We start from the raw sequence: 21802 nt of genomic DNA on the forward strand, positions 1-21802 counted from the left end.
CTGACACTGAGCCATCTCTCCAGCCTCCAGTTTTTTTTTGGGGGGGGGGGCTCTTTTTGAGACAGGGTCATCCTGTAGTCCTAGCTGGCCTGGAACTATGTAGACCAGGCTGGCCTTGAACTCACAGAGATCTGCCTGCCTCTGCCTTCTGAGTGCTGGGATCAACTTGCTATTTTTAAGAGTTGGTCACGGGGGCTGGAGAGATGGCTCAGCAGTTAAGAACGCTGACAGTTCTTACAGAAGACCCAGGTTCGAATCCCAGCACCCACATGGCAGCTAATAACTCTCCATACTCCAGTTCCAGGGGATCTGACAGCCTCTTCTGTCCTCTGTGGACATTCATTGCATACACAAAATAAAAGATAATAAATATGAAAAAAAGAAAAGACATTCCACAGTGAGCCTGTTTTTACACCTCTTTGAAGACACCAATCTCTGTGGCAATTAGAAGTTTAGGTTATGATCAACTCTTTTTTCCTTTTTTAAATTAATTAATTAATTTTTTTTTTTTTTTTTTTGGTCTTTTTGAGACAGGGTCTCCCTGTAGCCCCAGCTGTCCTGGAACTCACTATATAGACCAGGCTGGCCTTGAACTCACAGAGATCCGCCTGCCTCTGGCTCCAGAGTGCTGGAGTGGTGCTGGCGCCACCACGCCTGGCTCAATTTATTTTTATTTTACGTGTATGAGTGTTTGCCTGCAGGTGTGTTTGCCTGCATGTGTGTAAGCGCACCCGTTTCATGCAATGCCTACAGAGGTCAGAGAGGGTGTCAGATCCCCTAGAACTGGAGTTACGGATGGTTGTTAGCCACCATGTGGGTGCTGGGATTCGAAGTGTTCTTAACTGTTGAGCCATCTCTCCAGCCCTGGTTGTGATCAACTCTTTTATTATTATTTTTTAATATTTTATTTACTATTTTTATTTTATGTGTATATATGTATTACTTGCATGTAGGTAAGCACACCTATGTTGTGCAATGCCTGTGAAGGACAGAAGAGACTGTTAGATCCCCTGGAACTGGAGTTACGGACAGTTTGCTGCCATGTGGGTGCTGGGATTTGAACCCGGGTCTTTTGCAAGAACACTGTTCTTAACCACTGAGCCATCTCTCCAGCCCCGGAATGTCTTTTCTTTCCCTTGTCTGAGCCTCAGGTTTCTCAACTATAAAACTATGACACTAGGAATCTCACAAAACCAGTGAGATGGCCATGTAAGAGGAAAGGTGTGAGAGCATGCCTTCTTCTGATCTCTGAAATCAACAGTGGCCACAAGGTCAGTGATCACACTAGAGTGGCTGCTTTTCTGGGATCCCCCTCTTTAGGGAGGACAGACTGAAGACAGCTTGCCACCCTAGGCCGCAGGAGCCTTAGAAGCTCAGAAGTAGCAGCTGATGCGCTGTTACTCTGATGGCAGTTTAGAAGGAGAAACGTAAACATTCTAGCTACACTGTATACCCGAGGCAGTGGGGAACTAATGGTTCAGATGTCCAGAAGGAAGTCTTCTCAGCAGGGAGAGTAAAGCCCAGCCCCAGAGGGTGCTTTCTATCTAGAAGGTAAAGAACTACCAGACCCAGGTACTTGGACCCATTGTTGACTGTCCTGGGCATTTGGGTGGGGTCCTGACCTGGAATACCTAGCCAGGACTTCAGGATACTCACTCCCGTTTGTACACAGACCATCATTTCCTGCCCAAAGAACATTGTCCATGAGGGTAACTGTGGGTTGGGGCTACCTGGAGGCCATAAATAACAAACCTAGGGCTATGGAAGACACTCCAGTATGTGCTCCTGACTAATCCTGGATCCAGACCAGGATGTTGGACAGAGGGAACTAAACATTTCTCTGGGCTGGAAAGCCACCCACAGATACTCACCAAGGGCTGACTTGAGCACAGAACTGCTGGAGAATGGTGGGGTCACAAATCCCACAGAATCCACAAAAGAATGAAGTAATTTCAAGTACTCCAGGGCACTGGAAAACTCACTAGAAAGAAAGGGTCCCACATACATCAAAATGTACAGCAAGACCACATTTATGGCCTGGGTGTTTAGTGATCCAGTTTTAAAACTGAACAGCCCCCTTGTCCTCCAAGCCCTGCCCATGCATACCATACACATGCTCCATGGCCGGCCTTTGTCAGGTTTTCTGGGGTAGTACTGCCATTCCTCCCTCCATCAAAAGGGTACCAGAAGGGCCAGCTTTTGTTTGTCTCCCCTCATGAGCCAGCCTTTACACCTCCCCTCTGGGCCCAATTCCAATACCACATTCTTCCAGAAATTTCCTATTGCCTAGGCAGAACTGCCCCTCCCTCCTTCCTCAGAAGTACTCCAGTCAGCACCCGAGCCTTGTACGAATGACTCTGACCTTTGTTTCTCAGGTCTTAGTCTGAGAAAAGGCCATGCTCAGTAACTATGTCAAGAATTTAAAAACTGCATGTTACTTCGGAGCTTAGTCTCCAATGGTTTTTGAGACAGGGTCTCCCTGTAGTTCAAGTTGGCCTAGAACTTGCAGTATAGACCAGGCTGGTCTTGATCTCACAGAGATCCCACCTGCCTCTGTTTCCTGATTGTTGGGATTAAAGACACGTGCCACTATGCCTGACTTAATCCAATTTTTGACTTGCTCCAACTTGCTCCTCTTGGTGAAGGAATGTAAAAGAAGAAAAAGGACATCGTGGCGTCTAAGCCAGAGCTTTTTTTTTTTTTTTTGTCTTTTTGAGACAGGGTCTCCCTGTAGCCAGGCTGGCCTCAAACTCACAGAGATCCACCTGCCTCTGCCTCCTGAGTGGCTGGGATTAAAGGTGTGCACCACCACGCCCGGCTAAGCCAGAGCTATTTAAATTTTTTTTTTTTAATTTATTTTTACTTTATGTGTATTAATGTTTTGCTTGCATGTATGTAAGTGCACCACGTGTATGCACTGCCTGTGGAGGCCAGCAGATGGCATGAGATCTTGTGGAAGGGACTTTACCAGCCACTGTAGGGGGGAGGCCTGGGGACTTTACCAGCTCTCTTCTTCCTGGTCTCCTGCCTTCTTCTTGGTCTGAGGTTTCACCAAGGATTCCACAGCTCGTTCCAGCAGGTTCTTGCAGAAGGCCTGGTGGACCTGGGCGATGGGGTCAGCTGAAGAGAAAGAAGGGTAAAGTAGGTCTCTCTGATGAGCCCTTTTGGAATTTAGCGACAGAGTGTAGTTTAGAATGTGTGAAGCCTTTTCTATTCTTGAAAGGTTTAAAGAAAAAGAACTGTGTGTGGAGTAGTGCCCATCTTTAATCCCAGCACAGAGGCAGGTGAAACCTCTGTGAATCCAAAGCCAGGCTGGTCTACACAGCAGAATTCCAGATCAGACAGGGCTGCATAGTGAGACCTTGCCTCAGCAAAACAAACGAACTTGGTGGGGGGTGCTAAGGGAGATCTTTTATGACCAAAAAAAAAAAAAAAAAAAAAAAGAAAAGAAATAGTCTTGCCCTTTAATAGGAATGAAATCCTCCTCAACCAAATTCCAGAATTACTCTGTGAGGATCGACAAGATGGCTCAGTGGTTAATGGCACCTGCCTTGCCACCTGCAGCCCTCATGGTGGAAGGAGAGAACCAACTCCTGCAAGTTGTCTTCTGACTTCCACACATGCACTGTGGTGCGTGTCTTCTGTCCTCCCACATATACAAAACAAATAGATGTAATTAAAAAAAAAAAGGCTGTGTTTGTGTCTGTGTATTGGCATCTTCTGGTACAGTGCTCAGAACTTCAGGGTTGGAGCTGTGAGGTAATTAATGGCTACAAGATCTATCAGGAAACAGAAAATAGAAAAGTATATACTACCCCATATCTGAGAGGCTGTCCTTCTTTTTTTGTGTGCTCGTGAACTGCAACCCAAGGAGAAAAGACAGCAGTGGTGGCCAAGCTCCTCACTATGAAGAATCCTATTTCTCCAGAGCCTTATCATGGACCTGTGATCAGCAATGCTTTGGCTGAGCTGACTGGATACAGAGCCCTGCAAAGCTTATGCTGTCACTGACAGTTCCTTTCTGACAAGTTCCCAAATCGTATCATCAGCTCCTTCCATTCCTCCCCTCATACATGATTTGATCAGGAGGAGGGGGCCATTTAGGAACATTCTCTATGTGACCAACAGTCTAGGCCTGAGAGTGGCAGAAGGCAGACAGGACAACGCTGTCAGTTGTAGGAATGGGTCTGGGATTACTTCTGCTTTCATTTTTTATTTTTTGCTTTTTGGTACCAACCGTAATTTTTTTTTGTCTAACCTTTTGTAATTGAATTTTTGCGAATTTCATCAACGCATTTCTTTAGATCCCCTCTCGTATCTGCAACACTCCCTTAATAAAAGAAACATAATTCTTTTTTTTTTTTTGGTCTTTTTGAGACAGGGTCTCCCTGTAGCTCCAGCTGTCCTGGAACTCGCTATGTAGACCAGGCTGGCTTTGAACTCACAAAGATCCGCCTGCCTCTGCCTCCCAAGTGCTGGGATTAAAGGCATGCGCCACCATGCCTGGCTTAAGAAACATTGAGCAGTAGTTATTTAAGAAAACAAGATAGTGGGGCTAAAGAGATGGCCCAGCGGTTAAGAGCACTGACTGCTCTTGTAGAGGACCCGGGTTTGAGTCCCAGCACCCACATGGTGGCTATGAACCGTTTTTAACTCCAGTTTCAGGGGAATCCGAAGCCCTCTTCTGACTGCAGCATTGCACGACACGGGTGCACTCACATACATGCAGGCAATACACTCATACACATAAAATAAAAAAATATTTTTTTAAAAAAAAAGGAAAAAGCAAAAAAGGAAACAAGACAGCAATGACACTCATTCTGTACTTGCAGAGCATGACTCCTTGCTCCACAGATGCCCCATGCAGCAGAAAGCCACTCCAGTGTTCACCTCTGAGTCCACCCTGCCAGCCCCTACCGCTCCAAGGCCAAGCAAGTCAACTTCAATCATTATCAAATGCCAGGGACAGAAAGTCTACCTCCTGAGGCCTGGAGCTCTGTCCCTGTCACCATTCTGAGCACTGATGACTACCTGATGCCTATTGTTCCCTAACCACTCCATATATGTCTGCTTTCCTAATGGAACCAGAAGGCCCAGAGGCCAGGGAATAGCAAGCCCCACAGGTTTTGACTGCCCTTGACAACAACAGAGCTGTAAATTGAGCTAAGCCAGACAAGCTCAGACCAGGCTCAGACCTCAAGCAAGTTACTTAACCTTTGTGAGACTCAGTTAAAAAACAAACAAACAACAAAAACTGAAGGAAGGATAAAAAAGAAAAAGATTAAACACAGTGGAGACAACGGGTGCTCAGATGTCTGCTGCAATGGCTGTCACCAATTCTGAGCAGTGGTGAAGCATTCTTACCTGGGTTCCTCTGGGCACAGAACAGGCTCTCTTTGGCTGCTGACTTCACGGACCAGCTTCGCTCCATGAAAAACTTCTGGCCCAAGGGGTGGCAGAGCCAGCGTAGGGAGTCAGGGACAGTGCTGTGCTCTGGGCCACACAGACTCTGGGCACGACTGAGGAAGTAGCTCTGTGAAAAACAAAGGCCATAAGTGACACTGAGGTGGCAAGCATGTTGGCTGTACTACTGGGGGATCATGAGAAAGCACCAAGGTAGAAGCCAAGGCCAGCGGCTCGATGGGAGGAGACCCTGCATGAACCCCTAGAAGTGAATCCCACCACGGAAACTAGAGACAGTAGTGGTGTTCTGGTGAACCTGCTGGTCCTGGTAATTCCTAGCAATTAAGTCACAGGAAGTGACCAAGGCACATGTATGGCTCTCACTGCATCCTGTCCTGCTGGGCCTAGCTTATATTTCTGGAATCTACTTTTCTCCTATGCGCTGGTATTCAATCTGCAGGGTAGACTAGGAGTTGTTTATTCTGGAAAGGGTTTCGGATGTCCCTAAGTTCACTGTGACACTGTGAGTGCTTAGTCTAGACAGCCCCCTCAATTCTGAGAATTCTCAGGTCATTTAAGTTATTTATCTCTTAAGAGTATTTTTAGGTAAAACTATACCCTTCTTTGACTAATTTTTCAATAGCTCTCTTACCTCTGAGTATAAAGTTTATAGAGTAATATCCAGCACAGAGCCAGCTTTCAGTATCACACTAGGCAGCAAAGGGGTGGCTAGGGGGCTTGCCCAGGAACATGGGCATGTCTGTGTGCATGGGTGGCCCTGTAAAGGAAGCCTCTACAGAGATTCTCAGGCCTTCCTTGCATGAACAGCAACCTGGGAGGAAAGAGCAGAAAGGTACTTTTTTTCCCCCTAGGCAAATTTAAAATGTAACTTTATTTATTAAAAAACTTATTTATAGCTAGGTGTTATGGCACACGCCTTTATCCCAGCACTTGGAAGGCAGAGGCAGATGGATCTTGTGAGATTGAAGCCAGCCTGGCCCACACAATGAATTCTAGGCCAGCTTGGGGCTGCAAGGAGACCACCAGCTCAAAAACAAAAAACAAAACTAAACAAAACAAAAAGCAAAAACAGGGTAAATAAGAAAAGACTTACTTATTTTTAAATTTTCTGTGTATGTGTTTTCATGCCTGAGTGTATGTGCAGAGGCTCGAAGGTACTGGATCCCCTGGAACTGGAGTTATAGGTGATTGTGAATTGCTGCATTTGGGTGCTGGAAACTTAATCCTGATCCTCTGCAAGAGCAAGTGCTCTTAACTGCTGAGTCAGCTCTCTGGCTCCTTTTTAATTTTTAAATTAGCATACAAAGTACTAGGTTTCATTATGGCATTCTTATTTTATGTCATTTATTATTTTATTATTATTATTATTATTTTGTCTTTTTGAGACAGGGTCTCCCTATAGCCCCAGCTGTCCTGGAACTCACTATGTAGACCAGGCTGGCCTTGAACTCACAGAGATCCACCTGCCTCTGCCTCCACAGTGCTGGGATTAAAGGCGTGTACCACTACACCCAGACTTTATTTATTATTTTATGTGTATGAGTGTGCTGCCTGCATGTATGTAAGTACACCCATGTCATGCAATGACCATGGAGGTCTGAAGAGGGCGTCGAACCCCTGGAACTGTAGTTAGGACAGTTGTTAGCTGCCATGTGGGCGCTGGGAGCTGAACCCAGGTCCTCTGTAAGAGCAGCCAGTGCTCTTAACCACAGAGCCATCTCTCCAGCCCCTCACTATGGCGTTGTTTCTGCTGACTCCTCTCCCTCCTTCCTGTACCCTGCTTTCCCCACTGACCTTTCCACCTCCAGTATCATCCTTTCTATTGTCAAATCACATACGTTTTACTGCACTCGCCCCCTTCCTCACACCTCTTTCCCCACCTTTTTGTGGTTTCTGTCTTGTGCCATAGCCTGTAACTACATTCACACCCATCCTCACCCACCCACACCTCCTACACTAAAAGCTAGGATTTGTGAGAAAGAGAACATGGAACCTTTGTCTTACTGAGGATGGTTACCTAGCCAGGATAGTCATTTTAGGGCCCCAGTGACAAGAGCTGCAAGAACAATACTGTGAGTTACAATTTTAGAAGTTCTATCACAGTGATAATACCTTCCTACTGTAAAATTCATGATTTCTGATCCTTACAGTTACTCAATACAGACTAAACTGAATAAGGGGCTGAGCAGAGGCAGATAGGGGCCGAAGAAGCACAGACAGCTCAGGGAGCCCAGAGAGGGGCTGCTTGGCTGGGACCTTCTCCTTTTCAGCTGAGGCACTGCCTCCTCAAAGAGGACATGTCTCATGGTCTGGTAGTCTGATGCTTCTGACCTTTAGCAGACTCTAAGCAGCCATCAGCTAATGTAACAGCTTCAGAAAACTTGAATGCCAGAGTCATAAATAGCATAGCTAAAGCATAACCACTCAAGGATGCAGATGGGGAGCCTCTCCAGAGGACCCTTAAGGATGCAGGCGGGGAAACGCTTTCTCATAGGGAAGGTGGAGATGCTGCCCGGATGAGAGGAGCCTGGCTACACTGCTAACTTTTCCCCAGCATCTTATGAACAAAGAGGGCATTCCACTTAAATTTCTGATCATAGGGACAATGACACGGTCTTTTTGATTTTTATTCTTTGAAATTTCACAGTATTGCTAAAACTTAGTAATATATTTTTTTTTTTTTTTTTTTTTCTGGTCTTTTTGAGACAGGTTCTCCCTGTAGCCCCAGCTGTCCTGGAACTCACTATGTAGACCAGGCTGGCCTTGAACTCAGAGATCTGCCTGCCTCTGCCTCCTGAGTACTGGGATCAAAGGCGTGCGCCACCACGTCCGGCTTAAGAAAATATTTTTATTTTGTTTTGTATAACAGGGTCTCACTGTTTGCTCTGGCTGGCCTGGACTCCCTATATAGCTCAGGTTGGCCTCAAACTCAGAGAGATATGCCTGCCTCTGCCTCCTGAGTACTGGGATTACAGGTGTGCACAACCACTCCCAGTTTTATTATTTTTATTTTGTGTATATGAGTATATTGCCTGCACATGCATAAGTGCACCTATGTCGTGCAATGCCTGTGGAGGTCAGAATAGGGTGTTGGGCTCCTCTGGAACTGCAGTTAGGGATGGTTGTTAGCCATCATGTGGGTGCTGGGAATCGAACACAGGTCCTCTGCAAGAGCCAGCATTCCTACCACTGAGCCAGCTCTCCAGCCCCCTTTCCTCTTCTTTTATGACAACCCTTGATAACAGGATATGCCAAGAACAAGTGCAGCAGAAGCACATGACTTTTTACAAGCCTAAACGTGCTCAGTGATGCCGAACTGGTAACTGCAACTCTGAGAGAACAAAGACTGTGTGTGCATGCATGCGTGTGTGTGTGTGTGTGTGTGCTCTTATCCCAGACTCTTCTAGAGAACAGTTGGTCACAGGCCTGCTCAGCAAGGAAACGTGGTGGTTGTTCCAAGGGAAAAAGAAGACTACTGGTCTCTCAGAGAGTCGAGACGTCATGTGTAGATGCACAAAGCCTGGCCAATTCACATGGCAAGAAAGATCTACAGAGGCTGGTTAGGAAATGATTAACTTAAAAGGCACTTTTAGCTGGGTATGGTGGCGCACGCCTTTGATCCCAGCACTCGGGAGGCAGAGGCAGGCAGATCTCTGTGAGTTCAAGGCCAGCCTGGTCTACATAGCGAGTTCTAGGACAGTTGGGGCTACAGGGAGACCCTGTCTCAAAAAGATAAAAAAAGAAGATAAATTAAAAAAAATTAGAAGGTATTTTCTGTACTGGCTGGGCTGATGCTGAGCAAATGATAAATGCACCTGTGTTGTGCAATGCCCACTGAGGTCAGAAGAGGCTGTTGGATCCCCTGGGACTGGAGTTACAGATAGTCGTTAGCTGCTATGTGGGTGCTGGAATTCAAACCTAGGTCTTCTAAAGAACAATCAGTGTTGTTAACCACTGAGCCATCTCTCCAGCTCCATGAAACACTATTAAAGGTTCAAATATTTATATCCTTTGACCCAACATCATCTCTAGAGATTAAGTATGAGGAAGTTCTCACAGAGGTGGGTGAAAACAATATATAAAAAGCAATGTCCCTCAGCAGTACCAACTACTTCCGCAGAAAAAGACCACAAAGATGCTCAAGCTCTCTCATATTAAAAAAAAAAAAAAAAAAAAAAATCAAGAGGTTACCAGGCGTGGTGGCGCATGCCTTTAATCCCAGCACTCAGGAGGCAGAGGCAGGCAGATCTCTGAGTTCAAGGCCAGCCTGGTCTACATAGTGAGTTCCAGGCCAGTTGGATCTTCTGCAAGAACAACCAGTGTTCCTAACCGCTAAGCCATCTCTCCAGTCCCTCTTTTTTTGAGATAAGGTCTTGCTATGTGGCCCAGATTAGCCTTGAACCCCTGGGCTCCACTGATCCCCCTGCTTTGGCCTCCTAGCTTCTAGAGACAATTGGAAAGGAGTCATTTTGCTACTACTTAGCAGCCACATACATGCTTATTTCAAATAGGCTGAGTCTTTTACATCTTTTACATAGTGAAGGCTGAAACCCAAGTGAGGTTCTGAGGTGACAAAACGATCCCGTCCTAGCACTCCTCCACATGCTTTCCTGGAGGCCTGGACCCTCTGGATTCTCCACCAGACTACAAGCTTCTATGTACTGTCTTTTCTAGAAGTGTCTGGCCCATAGCAGGTATTAGGTAAAATTTGTTCGACCATCCAACCAATGGTTGTCTTATTTATGGTGGAGAACCAGAGTGGAGACAAGAGAATAAACAATGGTTTCCTTGAGTCCTCTGGTTAGACTACATGATATACATGAGGAAATGTGTTAACACATAGCATGTTCCTGATACTGCAACAATCTGAGATATGATAAATCCATTCTCAAGGAATCTAATGTATTCAGTGGGGCACTGAGTAAAATGTGCCTGTTTCTGCTACTGTAGGAGAAAACCTAAGGCTAGCAGGTTCTGTGAACCAGCCAATAACAAGGCCTGGAGATTAGCAGCTGCAAATAACACAGCCAAGCAGGAAGCACTTTATATCTTTGGTTCCCTACATTTGATTGAGCTCTTCGCAGAGAGGTACTGGTTTTCATTCCTGGATCTACAGTGCTGAGATCAATATAGGTAGCCCCAGTATACTTTCTGGGTGAATCAAAGAATCAGGAGATGTAATGAGAAAATTTTAAGAATGAAGACTTGAACATGAATCCCCATGTACAGCCACACTATACCTATGAACGCACTGGTATTTCTACTTCAGTACACAAAATGCCCTGCTTGTAAGGCTTCATGCCAGCAAACCCAGGAAGGGGGACTCTTGGTCTGTCTTGTTCACTGCTGTATTTGTGGACCAAGTAAATGAGCAAAGATCTACCCTTCTAGTGGTAGGCACCCGCGGGCAGGGCACATACTGCTTTTTAGCTCCAGGCCGGGAAGGTGCTCAGCAGAGAGTTGTGGGAGAAAACTGTTATGGTTTGAATGTGAAATGTTGCCCACAGGCCCATGTGTTTGAATACTAGGTTCCCAGCACTGTTTTGGGAGCTGGGAAACGTTTTGGACATGAGGCCTTGCTGACAGATGAAGGACCCAGGGGTGGGTATTATAAGCAGCCCTGCTTCTGGTCTCTCTTTGCTCCCTAACCACTGCTGTGACATAACCAGGCATGAACTGCTCCTGCCACCATGCCTTCCCTGCATGATGGACTGCACCCTTTCCCAAATAAACCCTTTCTACTTTAAGTTGCTTCTTTCAGGAATTTTACCACAGAGACAGGTAAATAACTGATACAGGAACCAAAGGGAACTCACAGCCAAGAAGCCCAGCTTGCCTCCACACCGGGTCTTGAGCCCCATGGCAGCTGTCAGGTGGATCTCAATCAGTGTACTGGGTGGGATTTTCTCCTCGGCACATTCAGCTAGGTTCACAGCACACAAAGCCATGTGTACATCTGAACAGGCAGATCCAGCAGGAAGCTTCCCTAGGGCAGGCAGGCAGGAAAACAGACACTCATGTTGGAACATTCTCTAAACGTCTTATTTTCTCTAGCACAATCACTCAATGCTCTGGTTTAAATGCAAACTGTTCCCAACAGGTTTGTGTATTTCAATACTTGGTCCCCTCTTGGGGATGCTGTTTCAGGTGACTGAGGAATCTTTAAGGAGGTGGGGCATAGGTGGCAGCTAAGGCTATTAGGGGTGAGCCTTTGAGGGTTAAAGCACACCGCTATGTCCAGTCTAATTCTCTGCTTCCTACCTGTGGTTGCTGTGAGCCAAAATAAACCTCTCTCCTCTTGTTTCTGTCAGGTATTTTGTCATGGTGATAAGGAACTAATACACAGTGGTGTCCAAAGACAGAGGAAGTGACCTTTGTGATCAGAAGGGTCTAGATGGGATGCAGGCTCAGTAAGTTACTAAGTGGATGTCTCTCTCTCAAACTGGCTGAGGACGTGGCATGTGGCTCTGTTATAATGGGAGCTGTTGTGACCACAGGACTCAGTGGTTTGTAGTGTAACACTTTCTAAAGCAGTGTCAATAATAGCAAGGCCACATTCTGCTGATAAAGTTCTGAGTTTCTGAATATTTGAAGGGAGATAATGAAAACACAACACACAAGTGGATTTATTTTAATTACTCTCCCCCATTATCTCATTGAAACGAAAATAACATAAAAATGAACAATGCCAACTAGATGCATATTGGGTTGGTTAGGCCAGGAAAAGGCACTGTGCCCTCCCCCATAAAAGCTGTGTAGCAGCCCATATGGAGGAAGCATGAGGTCAGTGGACAAAGTGCCCCTGGCACAGACCCAAAGACCCATCATGGCTGTCCTGATGCTTTCCTACATTCTTGGGTCCTTATGCCAAGGCTGGGAAGTAATGAGGGCTAGCAGTCTCACCTCAGGGTCTAGGGAGCAACCCAACTCTTCTAACCTCCCTCAGCTGAGGGGTCTTTCTCCATCTGTCTTTTCATTATCAGCACTGGGAGCTTCCCAGTCCCTGCGGTTCATTCTGTACTGGAGTGTTTCTTTTCCCCATAAAGCTCTACGCTTTTTCCTTCAGGGAGAGGAGGACAGAGCACAGTGTAGAAACCATGCTATAGTCACCTCTATCCCGTTAGTGCTTAGCCCCTCCCCCAACTTAGAGAAGACTCAGAGAACGTGGAGGGGGTGAGTGATGCGAAGCTCCCAGTGGCAACTTTTTGGAACCTAAGAGTTAAGAGGACTTAGTCTCCTGATCAGAGATCTAGGCTTCTCTGTTCTAAGAAACACAATGAAGAAAAAAGTAGGACAGACTTGCAGATAGGGATCATCTGCTAAAGCTGCACAACTGGCCCATGATCATGTACTGGTTACTATTCGTCCTTGATGACCAGGTCTGTCCCCATTCTGGCTAAAGCTCAAAGCTACTAGGGATATTCAATGCCTTCTTGGGACCTACCCTGACCCTCATCTTACAGCAGTGGGGAGCACAGCAGCAACCTCCCGTCTTCAGCTATCTCTGTTCTCACCCTTTCCTTGTCACCTGCCAAACCTTGCGAGTCTCCTCTATCTTTGACTGTCCCTCTCTGGCAATGTCCTCTCTCATCAGCTCCCTGGGTTCTCACTCTCCCCGAGGACCCACAGCCTACTTTCTGTTCTGGGCTGCAGAACCCACAGGTCCCAAAGTCTACACAATACTTCTGTGCCTCACAGGCAACAGAGTGCACGACCTTTTCCTGGGAAGACTGCTTTCCTTCTGTTTCCTTCAACAGGGCACCATCTTAAGCAGCAGCTTTCCTTACCCGCTCATCATATCCACTGAATCCCCAAATCCAGCCAATTCCACCTTTTCTCCTCACTGTCCTCTGTCTCCTCTTCCAGTGGTGTCAACTCTTATTTGGTCTTCATTTCAAGCCTGAATCCTTGCTAATCCAACTTCCATCTGCCACCACAGTGAGTAGTCATTAGGCTTTTACCTAATATCCTCCACTGTTAGGCAAGCATGTATGTTATAGGATATACTACCAGATCCCCGGCCTGGCACCCAAATCCTTCCTGGTCCAGAATGGTCTGCCATGCCCTGGCTCCACCATCCTGTCTTTGCAAGGCTCACCTTACGACTACTAGAGCTTTGCTGTCTGAAGTGAGGCTCCTCCTGAACATCATCTTGCCTGGAAGGCACACTCTGGCAGAGCTGCTGACCTCTTGCCCTTTCTGCAAGAAGCCAAGATTTTATTCCCTTAAGAGCCATTTAAAGAAATTATTATTATTTAGCCTTTTTTTTTCTTTTCTGGAGACAGGGTCTCCCTATAGTCCCAGCTAGCTTGGAACTTGCTGTGTAGACCAGGCTGGCCTCGATCTCAATCACAGAGATCCACCTGTCTCTGCCTCCCAAGTGCTGGGATTAAAGGTGTGCGCCACCACGCTCGGCCAAAGAAATTTATTTTTATTTATGTGGATGTGTGTACTGGATAATTTTATTGTCAACTTGACACACCTGGGTTGAGGGAGCCTCAATGGGGGAATTGCATCCATAGGACTGACTCCTGGTGGCCCTGTCTGTAGGGCATCTTCTTGATTATTTGATGGGAGGGCCCAGCCCACTCACTGTGGGTGGTACCACCCCTGGGCAGGTGGGCTTGTGTTGCATAAAGCAGACTGAGCTGGGCGTGGTGACGTACACCTTTAATCCCAGCACTCAGGAGGCAGAGGCAGGCGGATCTCTGTGAGTTCAAGGCCAGCCTGGTCTACATAGTGAGTTCCAGGACAGCTGGAACTACAGGGAGATCCTGTCTCAAAAAGACTAAAAAAGAAAAAAAAAAAGCAGGCTGAGCAGGGGCCAGGGGAGCAAGCCAGTAAGCAGTAATCCTCCATGGCCTGTGCTCCAGCTCCTGCCTCCAGGTTCCTGCCCTAAGTTCGTTCCCTGGGCTCCCTGATGAACTGTGACCTGAGGGATGTAAGACAAATAATCCCTTTCCTCCCCAAGCTGGTAGTGGTCAGAGTGTTTTGTCACAGCAATGGAGAGACAAACTAGGACAATATGTGTATCTGTGTGTGCAGGTGTCCTTGGAGGCCACAAAAGGGTGGGGTCCCCTGAAGCTGGAGTTACTGGTGCTAAGAACTAAACTCTGATCCTCTGCAAGAGGAGCTAATGCTCTGAACCACGGATCCATCTCTCCAGACCCAAGAGCCTTTTTTGAAAGCTTGTGGTCATGTCTATACACGAGTGTATTTTGTGTGTGTGTGTGGAGGCCAGAATTCAACCATGAGTATCATTCATAAGGAGTGTTATCTACCTCATTTTTTTGAAACAAGGTCTCTCACTGACCTGGAGTTCCCCAAGCAGGCTGGACTATGGCCAGGGACCCGTCTCTACCTTCCCAGCACTGGCATTTTAAGTACAGGCCTAGATTTTTTTCTTTTTCGTTTTTTTTTTTTTTCCACAGGGGTTTTAGGGATTGAACTCAGGTCCTCACACTGCACAGCAAGTACTTTACAGACTGAGCCACCTACCCAGCCTTCTACAAAGACTTTCTTGAAGGTCTCCCATCATGTTTATACCCCTCATCCCAATGAAAACATGTTCTTTTTGCTTAGTCTAACATGGTACCTAACTGACATCTCTATGCTAACCTGCCTGCCTTTCTATTACAGCAGCTTACTAAACAAAATAAAGGATCGTATTTCACCCAATCTAAGAAGTCACCGACTTGAATTCTCATCATTAAGTATCACTGCAATAAATCTATGGTGTGCCACTGTTTGAGGGTACAGAGATTTTAATTTTACTTCTTTACATTTATTTAATGTGCATGTATGTGTGTAGGCATGCCTGTGGAGGCCAGAGAACAACTTGTGGGACCTGGTTTTCTCCTTTTACCACGTGGGTCTCAGGAATTGAATTCAGGGTGTTAGCCTTGGTGGTAAAGGTGTTAGCACCTTTACCTGCTGAGCCATCTTGTCAACCCCCTTCTTTTTTTAGAGACAGGGTCCATGTAGCCCAGGCTGGCCATAGATGATCATAACCTCTTGATTCTCCTGCCTCAATCTCCCTAGTATACCACCAGGCCAGGCTTGAGACTATAGAGATGTTACTGTGAATAAATGTACATCTTAGAAATTGCAAATTACAGCCATGAACGATACAGTGGAAGGCTAGTGATGATACAGTGTCAGGGTTTCAGTCAGGATGGAGAGGATCAGTATGGGCTTCCCAGTGAGCCAAGCAGCAGTAGCTGCACTCTCACCTGTGATATGCAGCTGGTGTAGCCGATGATAGGCCAGGGCTGCATCCCTCGCACTGCTCTTTGCTTCATCCTCGAAGCCAGATGCAGTGGCAGGGGTGGCCCGCCAGCGCTGCAAGACTTTTTTGAGCAGCCAGCGTACCAAGCGTAGCTTCTGCAGGCTGTGGCGGATCACGTTCCAGGAGAGGCTGCAGGCCAAGTCCAGGCGGGAGGTGGGCAGCGCCCGGCCCAAAACCGACAAGCAGGTTTGTAGGTTGGCTGCAGCAGCTGCAAAATCCCCCTAATAGAGCAGCAAGTGGGAATGATGGTCACTGACCTCGCTGTGGCCTTTTTCTTTTTACCCACCTCATTATCAGAATAATACATAATCATTAAAAAAAATCTGGAAAGCTATAAAAGCATAAAGTAAGTAACCTGTAATCTCATCCCCTACAAAGAATCACTGCTGACATTCGGAAGTATTTGTATTCCTCAGTCTTTTTACTAAACTGAATTATACTGTCTGCAAGTGCTGGCAGTTCCCCACAGCAGCTTCTGTATATAAGGTAGTAACTAGCTTTCTTTTAGATTCTGGAAGTGTGGTCCCACAGGCTAGTTAATGAGTATTAAAAATGCAAATATGTGGGCCCCAGCTCAGAGCTGCTGAATTGCAACCCCTAGGATTCTACTGTCTGCTGAAGTTTCAGAACCATGGCTTTAAGAAAAATTCACAACCAAATTGCTAAGTCACCCTAACTTAGGATCTTTGCCGACCTGAGGGGTCCGACAGAAAACCTACGGTACCCTGTTGGCAGTGACCACCTCCGTCTCTGCCGTGAGAGGCTTCTTTTGTTCCTTCCGCGGAAGGCTGGCTGTTGCCCAGGCTAGCTTTGGCTTTTGCTGCTTAGCCTCAACCAGTCCAGTTCTCTCCATAACAGCTTCTCCTAGCAAGAGCACAACTTCCCACTCAGGTACTGATCCTCAGCCCCCATGGCCTTCTTATGGTCACTGGTCACTCTACAAAGGCATCTGAGCATTTCCAAGTCACGGCCCAGAGACAGCCTTGATATCTTCCAACTCTGAGTTAACGTTATTACTTCCTTTACATCTTACAACTCAAAATATTTCTTCAGTTCTACCGCTCTGTTCAATCCCAGCACTACCACTTACCTATTTCAAGGACCTCCTACCGTGGCTCTGCACATTTCATGTTTTCTTTCTCCAGTCTATCTTTCATATAGTCACCAGGACACCTGTCAAACACCCCTAAAACTGCCTCTAGGATATCCCTGGAACACCCCCCCAAATCACATCTATACTTTAGCACCCAAGGCCTTAGCTGTGGTTGATGATTCAGGTGTGCTAACCAAGACTCAGGCCTTACAGCATACAAAGGGGAATAAGCTTATGGTTCACTGCTGCTCAGGAATGTTGATTCACATTTCTCTTAAGACGTGCATGTTTATCATCCTTCAGTGTTGTAAGGTGCCACAGATCTTTCCCCAAAATTCCTCTTATATTGACTTCAAATGAAAACGTTCAGCTAATTTTCCTACTTAAAAACTTTCCCTGATTCTCTAGCGAACTAAGTCAGTTATGAGTCAAGGCCTCCGCACATGGAGGCTAGTCACTCCCAGCCTTTGCCTTCATCTCTCCTCAATAAATGCTGCACTTAGACACACCCATTGAATCTGAGAGTCCCCGAATAGCCTGTCTGCTTGCTATAGTTTGCATGTGCATGTCCTCCACAGGCTCCTATGTTTGAACACTTGGTCTCCAGCTGGCAGCACAGCGTTGGGAGGATGTGGAACCTTTGGGACCATGGATAGGTAGCAGAGATGGCTTGCTGGTAGCAGGTCTTGAAGGCGCTAGTACTACTTCGTTACAGCCTGAGCGCTCTGCTTCCTTATCTGCCAACATGTGAAGGAGCCATGCCTCAAGCTACTGCCCCCATGGCCACCAGTCTTTGCTTCTATGAGGTGTCTGGTTAAAGCAAGGAGAGAAGTAACTAATATACTATGACAATGTCAGCTTGGAAGGTTCTTTGGCCACGCTTGCCTACCCTGCTTGATGGATTGTTCCATGCATAGCTGTAACTCATCTCTTCCAAACCAAGACTCTCATAGCACTGCATGTCATAATATAGACAAGGATCATCTTGCGCCCATGCCATGATCTAGGTCCAGGTGCCCTCTCCTTCACTGCCCTGTGCCTGTTATAGGCACAGCGTCCTTTTCTCTCTTCTCAGGCACCACAGTACTTGTCATAGAACTTTATACATGCTAGGGACTCAACATCATTCACTGACTTCTTGACCAAGCCCAGAGGATAAAGAAAGATGGATGACAGAACTCACTTTGGCAAGGTCTAGGTCTGCCTGCTTCCGGTGCCTCCAGAAGGTGACTGAGGAGCGTGAGTGTGGCCGGATCACTGGCTCCCCGTGGACCAACAGCTTCACAAAGACGCTCAAGACAATCACACCATTTACCAGCCACAGGAGGAGAGTTGGCATCATCCAGTCAAACCAGCCCCCAGAACCTAAAGAGGGGCATCTCAGCTGAGACTGCCAGGAAGGGCCTTGTGTAACAGCCAGGCACATGACAGACTCCAGAAGTACAAGATCAAGGAGCCTTCTGCACCATGTTCAGAAAACATGGTGGACAATCCAATCCCATAGCCTAGATAGGAGTCCTCTATCCCCTGTTCCACAGAGCTGAGTGCCACAAAAATCCCAGCTAGCAAAGGAGGTTAGGACATTGGCCTCACACCTGAGGTAAGAAAACCTCACACATTCCCTTCAAACAAATACTTCCCCCACCTTTTCAGCCCCCACCCATGGTAATTATAATGAAGCAGGTTTCTGATTTGTTTCGCTTGTCCCAAGTGAACTTGGATTTATCTTACCATATGTAACTCAGGCCAGCCCCTGTGAGAACCAAGCAGGTAGGGAGACCCACTCCTACCACATGATCTTTACACAGGGTCCTGCTACCACAAGCACTCTATTAACCAGGAAGCATTAGGGGACCCACCTACCTGACTCCAATGATAGTACACTACGGCCAGAGCCTGAGTATGGGTGCTGGTCGTCATGGGCGCCTCCCCATTGCAGCAGGGAAGTCAGGGGGTTAAAGGAGAGGCCCAAGAAGGTAAGGACACATAACAGAATTCGAGAGCGGTCCACCATGCCAAGTGCTACAGGAGGAGAGTCTGGTTCATCTTTGACCTTCAAAATAATAGCTTAGGGTTAGAATAAATACCACTTGGATTTTTACAGTAGAAACCTCCAGGGGAGCTCTCACTTAGCACTTTTTTTTTTTTTTTTTTTTTTTTTGGTCTTTTTGAGACAGCGTCTCCCTGTAGCCCCAGCTGTCCTGGAACTCACTATGTAGACCAGGCTGGCCTTGAACTCACAAAGATCCGCCTGCCCCTGCCACCCGAGTGCTGGGATCAAAGGCGTGTGCCACCACACCCGGCTAGCACTTTGTTTTTATACACACACAAGAAATAGACTGTGGGGTTTAAACTCAAAACCATTAAATCAGAAAGGAATAAAGCAGGAGAGGAAGAAGTCCACAACTCACAAACTGATGCTCTAGCACTGGAACATTCTCTCTATTGCTGTTATGTTCCAAAGGACAAAAGTAAAGAGACTTTCTTTTAAAACGGCTCTTCACCTGGAAAATGCTATTTTTGCTTTTGGGTTGTTTTTTTGAGACAGGGTCTGCTCTCCTGGTCCCAGCTGATCCTCCTGCCTCTGTCTACTGAGTGCTGGGATTAAAGGTGTGCACTACCACATCTGGCTAGAGCATACTTTTTGTCCTCTCCATTTTATAGATATAGAACTGGAAGCAGAGGTCCTAGGGAACTTACAAGGGGCGAGGCAGGAAGGTTGGGGCCATATTTTTTGAGTCGATATATTTCCAAATGTGTATCATACGGACTACCTTTACCAAACAGAATCACATCTATAAAAACATTTCAAAAAAAAAAAAAATGCCTACTTAGTATGTACAAAGTCCTGAGCTTGACTCCCTAGCACCACATAAATGGGACGGGGACGGGGACAGGGATGGGGGACAGGGACGGATGGCAGATGATGGACGACAGGATGAGGAAGCATTGGCAAGAACTGTAATCCCCAGTACTTGGAAGATAGGGAAAGGAAGATCAGGAGTTCTAGGTTAGCCTCCCTAAATAACAAATTCCAGGCTAGTCAGAGCAACAAGATATACGTATCTCAAAAAAACAAAAGAAACCATACACTAGAATGAAACTTGCTTTTGAGGTTAGAAACTGCTATGTCAAAAATGTAAAATAGGATCCAGTGGTCTCCAAAAATTCCCAGAAAAATCATTAAGCTTAGGACTGCTTTTAACTAATTCTAATAAACTTCAATTGCCATGGGCTTCCCTGACCCCCATCTCCCCAGACACAATTAAAAGCTCTTGGTTGGAATGTTATCTGTTAAATTATAAACTGTAAGAGCACCCAGAGGCAATCTTGTCCTAAACTAACTGAGTAACCTCAGAAAGTGGTCTTGCTAGGCTCATTATGGGCAAAGGAAGTAATGGGGCACACATCCACCAACTCCCAGAGCCCACCTGCCTGGCAGCTGCTCTGTGTCCTAATTCAGGATCCACCACCCATTCCTCTCTGATGGGGCCTTTCAATGAGGACCGGATAAATCTGAGTGACTGTTCTCATTCAAGAGTCGGTTTTCTCTGCGCGCGCGTGTGCGTGCATGCGTACGTGCATGCGTACGTGCGTGCGTGCGTGTCTATTATTTTAAGATGATCTCGTTATGCAGCTCAGGCTTGTTTGGAACTCAAAATCCTCCGGCCTCAGCCTCTCCAGTACTGGAATTATAGGCATGTACCACTACACCTGGTCTGTTTTCTCTTTTTCCTTCAGTTAATGTCACAGAATTCCTGTTCTGCTCTACCCTACACTGCTTTAACAACTGGTCTGGTCACTTCTCTGTGGCAACTTTTCTTAGGGGAGATAGAAGAGATTCTGGGGGTCAGAAAAATTCTAAAGTTCATACCTTTGCATCATCCAACAGAGGACTTCCTGGCTCAGAGTCAATGGAATAGGGGGAGAAGCCAGCCTGAGACCCTGAGTCAGAGGCTGGGGGAGACATCAGAAGGACATTCTGATTAAAGTCATCAATCTTCAGGTCCATATCACTGTCCACCAGGCTGCCCAGGTCAATGCCCTTCAGGAGCTCTGCAAAGAAAATTCCCCCTGGAAAACTATCCATTTCCATGAAGTTCCCCCTGGGCTGGGCCTCATACACATCTTCGATCTCTCCCTTGTGCCCATCAGAGAGTTACTCCAAATAACTGTGAGGTCTGAGGGCCCTTTCTTAAGAAAGACTTACTGTTTTTCTGATTTGCCAGCTTCAGCACCATGTTCTCCTGGCGTAGCTTGTGATTGACCTGCTGCAAGTATTTGATATAATCAATGGCCTTCCTCAGGACGCCAGACTTGTGCATCTGGAAAGGAAGAAAGTAACATCAGTGCATGCTGCATGAAGAGATCAGAGCCCCAAGTTCATGAGTAGGGTGTGAGATGCTGGTTCAAATGCTGGCTACCAAGGACAAGACTCTCCCTAACTCTGAACCTCTTTCTTCTTTTGAGGGGGCAGTGCTAGGGACTGAACCTGAGGTCTGGCACATTCTAACTCTACCGTGAACTAAATCCCCAGTCTTTCCCAACTCCTTAACAGGTGAATAAAGACAGCATGTAAATCACAGGCTAGTGGTGAGAGTTAAATGCGATACGATGTAGTCTTGACTTGGAACTTGCATATGGCTGTTACGATGAGCACTGGCTTCATTCTTCCTACAACAATTCTAGCATAAAAACAAACTTGAATACAGAAAAAGAGCAAACAAAAACCCAGCATTTGGCTGGAAGTGTAGCTTAGTAGTGGAGTACTTGCTTAGTGTTCGTGAAACTGTGGGTTCAACCTCTAGCACTGCAAAAAAACCAAAAACCCAAAGCACTGCTGGACAGTTATTTTAAATAACAGTATATATTTCTACTTAAGATATAGAGGAGAACAGGGGCTGGAGAGATGGCTCAGCAGTTAAGAACACTGGTTGTTCTTGCAGAAGAGCTGGGTTCGAATCTCAGCACCCACATGGCAGCTAACAACTCTCCAT

At 46.5% G+C, this 21802-nt stretch overlaps 1 protein-coding gene across 4 annotated transcripts in view; it reads right to left on the reverse strand.

Annotated features, from left to right (window-relative positions):
- Positions 1-21802, reverse strand: part of Srebf2 (sterol regulatory element binding transcription factor 2) — a 72175-nt gene that overhangs the window by 10502 nt on the left and 39871 nt on the right. For all 4 annotated transcript variants that reach the window (XM_008844789.3, XM_029569134.1, XM_029569133.1 and 1 more), the window contains 9 exons: positions 21016-21130; positions 20680-20861; positions 18669-18858; positions 17989-18170; positions 15657-15933; positions 11241-11410; positions 5365-5533; positions 3003-3120; positions 1872-1981 (listed from right to left, as the gene is read on the reverse strand). In XM_008844789.3, the coding sequence (XP_008843011.1) occupies positions 1872-1981; positions 3003-3120; positions 5365-5533; positions 11241-11410; positions 15657-15933; positions 17989-18170; positions 18669-18858; positions 20680-20861; positions 21016-21130 (1513 nt within the window). The remainder of the gene's footprint in view (positions 1-1871; positions 1982-3002; positions 3121-5364; positions 5534-11240; positions 11411-15656; positions 15934-17988; positions 18171-18668; positions 18859-20679; positions 20862-21015; positions 21131-21802) is intronic.

Source organism: Nannospalax galili, unplaced genomic scaffold, assembly GCF_000622305.1.
Source record: "Nannospalax galili isolate Female #2095 unplaced genomic scaffold, S.galili_v1.0 scaffold180, whole genome shotgun sequence".
NCBI lineage: Eukaryota > Metazoa > Chordata > Mammalia > Rodentia > Spalacidae > Nannospalax > Nannospalax galili.